The sequence below is a fragment of the Zalophus californianus genome, chromosome 17 (assembly GCF_009762305.2).
Source record: "Zalophus californianus isolate mZalCal1 chromosome 17, mZalCal1.pri.v2, whole genome shotgun sequence".
NCBI lineage: Eukaryota > Metazoa > Chordata > Mammalia > Carnivora > Otariidae > Zalophus > Zalophus californianus.
Window position 1 is genome coordinate 44,945,515 of NC_045611.1, and position 7,130 is coordinate 44,952,644.

Sequence of the window (7,130 nt, forward strand, 5' to 3'; positions counted from 1 at the left end):
GGGGGTGCCTGGGTGACTCAGTTGGTTAAGCGTCTACCTTCAGCTCAGGTCATGATTCCAGGGTCCTAGAATCGAGCCCCACATTAGGCTCCCTGTTCAGTGGAGAGTCTGCTTCTCCCTCTCCCTCTGTCCCTCCCACTCCCCCCCCACTAGTGCACACACACTCTCTCTCTCTCTCAAATAAAGTCTTTTATAAGAATTGGTTTTTGATATAGGTGGCATATAAGAATGGATGAATGTGTTAAACTTGTGAGTTCTAGTATATCTGAAAAGGGCTCTTTCACCCAGTACATTGGTTCTTTTGCAGGATAGGAATTCTACTTGAAATTACTTTTCTTTATAATTTTGTAGTTATGACTTCTGGCTTAGTATATTGAGAACTCCAAAGCCATTTTCATTCCTGCATTTTTATTTATGCCCTATTTTTAATCTTTGGAATATTTTATGGTCTTTTCTTTGTTTCTAGTGTCCTGGAACCCAATGTAACATATATGTTAGTGTGAATCATTTTTATTCTTTATTCTAGGTGTCAAGTGAGTCCATTAAATGTGGAGATTCACGTCCTTCAAGTCTGGAAAATTTCTTAAATACTACTTTCTAAAACAATCCGTAATTTCTGTTTTCTTTGAAAATTTTCTAATATACAGCAAAATTGAAAGAATATTCCAGTGTACCCTATATACCCTATTTAGTCATCACCTAAAATTGCCAATTGTTGACATTTTGCCACATTTGCTTTATCTTTCTAAACACACACGCACTCACGCACACACATATTCCTCACCCCCTGGAATCATCTGAAAATAAGTTGGGGACTCTGGACATTTTACCCTTAATACTTTTAGCATGCCTTTCCTAGGTATAAGGACATTTTTCCAAACAATAACAATGACATAGCAAATCTGAAAATTTACATTAACTCATTAATATCACCTCAAACATTTCATGTTCAAGTATTTCCAGTGGTTCCCAAAAAAGTTTTTTTTTTAGCTGATGTAATGTTTTTTGTTCATTTACTTGGTCACTTGTTTGTTTGATCTAGGATCCAGTCAAGATTCATGTATTATTTTAGATGTTGGGTCTCTTTAGTCTCTTTTAATCTAGAACAGGCTTTCATTTTTTGTTTGTTTGTTTAATATGACACTGAATGTTTTAGACAATTCAGACAGTTCTCTTATAGACTGTCTTAACAACCTCCATTTGTCTGATGGCTTTCTCATGGAAATCGGAGGCTTAGATTCAGCTTAAGTATTTGGCAAGCGTAGGATGTAGGATGGTGTACCTTTTATTACGTTACATTGGGAGACAGGTTGTTGCACTATTGGTGATGCCCAGTTTTTTTAACTTAAGGTTAAAGGTGGTGAATACTAAATCTTCCCAGTATAAAGGTATATTTTTCCCTTTATAATTAGTAAATAGCCTGTGGAGTGATACTATGAGACCAGTGAATATCCTTTTTCTCAACAACCATTCACTTTCTGGTTTTAGGATTTACTGAGAATCCTTGCCTGAATTAATGTTTAGATTAGATTATATTGGTGCTTTCAAAATGATAATTTTTAGATTGCTTTATTCCTTCTAGCACCCTGCCTGACACTTGGCAGATGCTTAGCACACTTTTAAAAATGTTCTCTTTCCATTAGATATTGAGCTGCCTTGCATGACCTTCCAATTTTCATTCGTTTTCCATTTGCATATCTTCTTGTACTTTTTAAAGAGATTTTTCGGGGCACCTGGGTGGCTCAGTCGTTAAGCGTCTGCCTTCGGCTCAGGTCATGATCCCAGGGTCCTGGGATTGAGCCCCGCATCGGGCTCCGTGCTCCGCGGGAAACCTGCTTCTCCCTCTCCCACTCCCCCTGCTTGTGTTCCCTTTCTCACTTTCTCTCTGTCAAATAAATAAATAAAATATTTTAAAAAAAGAGATTTTTCACTTATATTTTAATCTTTGTAATTATTTGTTTTTATTCCCACTTTATATTTTCATTTCCTAAGATTCTTTCTTTATCTCATTCCTTTTACGTCATCCTAGTTTTCTACCATGTAAAAAAATAACTTCTCATGTCCTTCTTAGGATATTAATAGTGGTTTCTGAAATTTTTCTTGTTTTCTTATGTAGTTTCTCTTCTAAGTTCTTTGGGGTTTGTTTATTTAATCTTTTCTTACATGTAAATTTTCCTTAACTATGTGATGGTATTTGCCTCTCCGGAGTTTAGAGCAGACACTATGAACCTGACTTAACTTTTTGTATGCCAACTGGTAAATTTCTGTAGGTACATAGTGCCCCCATTTTTAAAGCCTTTCTGGGGATTCTGCAGCATAAATCATCCTCCTCTGGGTTTTCTTTACTTTTTGAGTTAGGTTTCATCATTCTTTGGTTTGTTAAGTTAGTCATCATTTATTTTTTGAACTTAAAAAGTTTTGTTGCTTCTACCTCCACTTTAATTCTCTTTGCCTGAGCATTTGGTCCTTTTTAAAAAGTCCATTTCAGGGTACCTGGGTGGCTCAGTGGTTAAGCGTCTGCCTTCAGCTCAGGTCATGATCCCAGGGTCCTGGGATCCAGTCCCACGTTGGGCTCCCTGCTCAGCAGGAAGCCTGCTTCTCCCTCTCCCACTCGCCCTGCTTGTGTTCCCTCTCTCGCTGTCTCTCTCTCTCTGTTGAAGAATAAATAAAATCTTTAAAAAACAAAAAATCCGGGGTGCCTGGGTGGCTCAGTTGGTTGAGTGACTGCCTTTGGCTCAGGTCATGATCCTGGAGTCCCGGGATCGAGTCCCACATTGGGCTCCCTGCTCAGCGGGGAGTCTGCTTCTCCCTCTGACCCTTCCCCCCTCATGCTCTCTCTCTGTCTCATTCTCTCTCTCAAATAAATAAATAAAATCTTAAAATCAAATAAAAAATAAAAAATCCATTTCATTAGTTTTAGTGAAGCTTTTAAAAGGGCAGGAAAAACTGCATGTGATCCACTTGTCCTCTTTGAGAGAAAGTATTCTCTTTCTAGAGAGATCTTGTTTTTACATGTTTATTTTTAAGGATAATGAGTTTTGAAACTAATTTATTATATTAGGCATTCATTAAATGTATCTTGATCCTTTCGCATGTGCCAGAATTCAAGTCAATTAAAGTAACAGGCCTTGATTATCCTTCCTTCCTGAAGGCTGGCTCTACTGTAGAAGACAGACATTAAGCAAACATTCAAATATGAAGTTTGCAATTGTAGGAGACAAATGTGTAATCAACCCTTACCAAAACAGAATACAAAAAATGGAAGGAAAAAAAGGGGGAAAAGTGCTTTGAGAGGTAATGGTGGGATGTGCATAATTAAGACTGAGTATTCAGAAAAGATCTTTATTAGGATATGCCATGTAGCAGAGACCTGAACAATGTCCAGGAACTGGTAAGGCCAAGAGTATAGACAAATATGTAGGGTAGATGAAATCATTTTGTGTATGTGTGTGGGGGGGAAGTATTATAGTTTAGTGCATTTAAAAAACTGAGAAGACCGGTGTAGCTATAACTTATTGTTGAGGGGAGAGAAGTATCAGGTTGAAGAGGCAGGCAGGAGGCAGATTACTGAGGAATTGTTAAGACCAAGTTAAGGAATACAGATCTTATCCTAAGGACAATGGGGAATCACTGAAGCATTTTTAACAGAACACTGCCAGGCTGAATATCACTCTGGCTGCTAAGGGTGTAAAACTGGAAGGGCAGTCAACTAAATAAAATGCTGCTTTTGTGCCCAAATAAAAGACAATTTTGGCCTGGATCATCTGTTGACAGTGGAGATGGAAAGAACAATTTCAGGACATATTTAGGCCTACCCCAAACAATCTTGCTGTGTAAGTGTTATAAGAGGAGAATGGAGCTCAGATGTTTTTACCTTTGGGGTTTGATATATTTGCTCAAGGACTTAATTGATATTTTTAAATCCATTCTTTTTCCTAGTCTCTTTTCTGGCATGTAGGTCTTCCAAAAATAATAGCTACTAAACACTGTGGCAGTTACTTTATACAACTACATAAATATATTTTGTGTGATTTCAGAATCATTCAATAATCACTGGAGCTGGGGTTCAGAATACTTATCTGTTTGCGTCCTTGCAATCTGCCAGTAGTATCACCTCTATCTGCTCTTCCCTTCTCTCAGACTTTAAAACTAGATTCTCAATTACAGTAGCTTTTGCTGAGTCCCCTTTTTTGTTCTCCCAAGCTTAGCCTCATAGACTTCCTTGGCAAATGTGGATTTTATGAAATGGCATAAATAAGCCACATTCTAACCACCGTAGATTCTTCCTTCTGCAGTGCTCATTCGTCACATTAATCTTTCATCAGGATATTGCTATATCTGGAGTAACATTCTCTTCTATTTCCTTCAGATTATATGCAATTTATGTTTGTTACTTGATTGATTATCCTAGATTTTTCCTTCTAGTTGTAGTTTCTTAATGCTCCAAACAACCCTAAGAAATGGGTTAAATGGTAATTACCCTCATTTTACAAAATGTATATGACACTAGATTTATTCTCTAACAAAATTGGGGTAGAGCCTAGATGTCTTTATATTTATCAAGGTCCCCGTGTTTGAAGGGGATTTTTATTTAAATTACTATTTAGGAACAACTGACTAATCTGTTTTCCTAAATATCTCCTTCACCTTCCAGTGTGACTTCTTTTTACTTTGCTTTTCAACTGATCAAATTGCCCAATCATATTTAAGAACTGTATAAGCTATTCACTTTTTATGAAAATTAGTTTCAGTTAAGTCTTTTCATTTCTATTAAAGTTTTTTTCTCCCAGAACACAAAAAAAGTGAATGTTTGCTTTTATATTTTCTTTCAGACTGTGAATCAAGGTTGAGACCAAGAAATTATTTCTGAAAAAGGATATTTATGGAATAGAATCATCCTGATGAGAGATAATGGAAAGACTTATAAAAAACAGCATTGAGTGTTCAAGTTTCAGAGGTGATTGGGAATGTAAAAGCCAGTTTGAGAGAAAACAGGAATCTCAGGAAGGACATTTCAGTCAAATGATATTTACTTCTGAAGACATGCCCACTTTCAATACCCAGCATCAGAGAATACATACTGATGAGAAACTCCTTGAATGTAAGGAATGTGGGAAGGATTTTAGTTTTGTATCGGTCCTTATTCGACATCAGCGAATTCATACTGGTGAGAAACCTTATGAATGTAAAGAATGTGGCAAGGCCTTTGGTAGTGGTGCAAACCTTGCTTACCATCAAAGAATTCATACTGGTGAGAAGCCTTATGAATGTAGTGAATGTGGAAAGGCCTTTGGTAGTGGCTCAAACCTTACTCATCATCAGAGAATTCATACTGGTGAGAAACCATATGAATGTAAAGAATGCGGGAAAGCCTTTAGTTTTGGATCAGGCCTTATTCGACATCAGATAATTCACAGTGGTGAAAAGCCTTATGAGTGTAAGGAATGTGGGAAGTCCTTTAGTTTTGAATCAGCCCTTACTCGGCATCACAGAATTCACACAGGTGAGAAACCTTATGAATGTAAGGATTGTGGGAAGGCTTTTGGCAGTGGTTCAAACCTTACTCAACATCGAAGGATTCATACTGGTGAGAAACCTTATGAATGTAAAGCATGTGGAATGGCCTTTAGTAGTGGTTCGGCCCTTACTCGGCATCAGAGAATTCATACTGGTGAAAAACCATATATATGTAATGAATGTGGGAAGGCTTTTAGTTTTGGATCAGCCCTTACTCGACATCAAAGAATTCACACTGGTGAGAAACCTTATATATGTAAGGAATGTGGGAAGGCTTTTAATAGTGGCTCAGATCTCACTCAACATCAGAGAATTCACACTGGTGAGAAACCCTATGAGTGTAAGGATTGTGAGAAGGCCTTTAGAAGTGGTTCAAAACTTATTCAGCATCAAAGAATGCACACTGGTGAGAAACCCTATGAGTGTAAGGAATGTGGGAAGGCCTTTAGTAGTTGTTCAGACCTTACTCAACATCAGAGAATTCATACTGGTGAGAAACCTTACGAATGTAAAGAATGTGGCAAGGCCTTTGGTAGTGGCTCAAAACTTATCCAACACCAGCTAATTCACACTGGTGAAAAACCGTATGAATGTAAAGAATGTGGAAAGTCCTTCAGTAGTGGTTCAGCTCTTAACCGGCACCAGAGAATACACAGTGGTGAAAAACCCTATGAATGTAAGGAATGTGGGAAGAATTTTGGTACTGGCTCAAACCTTACTCAACATCAGAAAATTCATACTGGTGAGAAACTTTATGAATGTAAGGAATGTGGAAAGGCTTTTGGGAGGGGTTCAGAGATTCAGCAACATAAAAAAAGTCATACTGCTGAGTAGCTCTGTGAATTGGAAATTTATGTTAGAATTATGTGGTTAAGGAAGGACACAGGACACATAAGAAAACTCATATTAGGGAGTGTCACTACAAATGTAACTAAGGTACAAATGCCTTACTTGTGCTTTACCACTTCATCTGAGAGAATTTATACAGGAAAAGAAAAACCAATTTGAAGAACTCTATCTATATTCATTCTTTCATTATTTTTGGAAAATTCATACTTGTGAATATTAAAAATTAAAAAAACTGCTTATTGTATTTTGCCTTTATTTTAAACATCAAAAAATTCATTTGGGGGCTAACCCTAATGCTTTTGCTTACTGATCCATCTCAAAATTATTTTAAATTATTTATTGAGGGTCTAAATTTGTCCCTCCCTGTTTCTCATTTCAATACCATTTATTTAATAATCTTATCTATTTTTGTATTTTTTATTGCCTGTTTGATGGTAAGTTATATTTTTATACATACGAAGCATGGATATCAGGTCAGTCTTTGTTTTCTAAATTTGCATATCTGTGTTCCATTTTGTTTGTGTTGTTACTGTTACTTCTAAATATCCTTTAATATCTTGTGGATCTATATCTTTTGTTTTGGAATATTGTTTTACTTTACTTTTATAAAGTCTACACTCTTTTTGCCAAACAGTTCTTCTCTATATTAATGTAGATATGAACAAAAATAGTTATCTGTAATCATACCAACCGTAGACAATCATTGTTGAACTTTTGTAGCAAACCCTTTAAGACTATGTCATGGTTTTTGAAAGAAAGTGTGA

At 36.6% G+C, this 7,130-nt stretch overlaps 1 protein-coding gene across 1 annotated transcript in view; it reads left to right on the plus strand.

Moving 5' to 3' along the window:
* LOC113935553 (zinc finger protein 850) overlaps nucleotides 1–6,453 on the plus strand; it is a 123,237-nt gene extending 116,784 nt beyond the window's left edge. Inside the window, 1 exon segment of the mRNA XM_027617636.2 lies at nucleotides 5,019–6,453. Within this exon segment, the coding sequence (XP_027473437.2) occupies nucleotides 5,019–6,351 (1,333 nt within the window). The 3' untranslated portion in view covers nucleotides 6,352–6,453.
* Nucleotides 6,454–7,130: the final 677 nt, after the last annotated feature.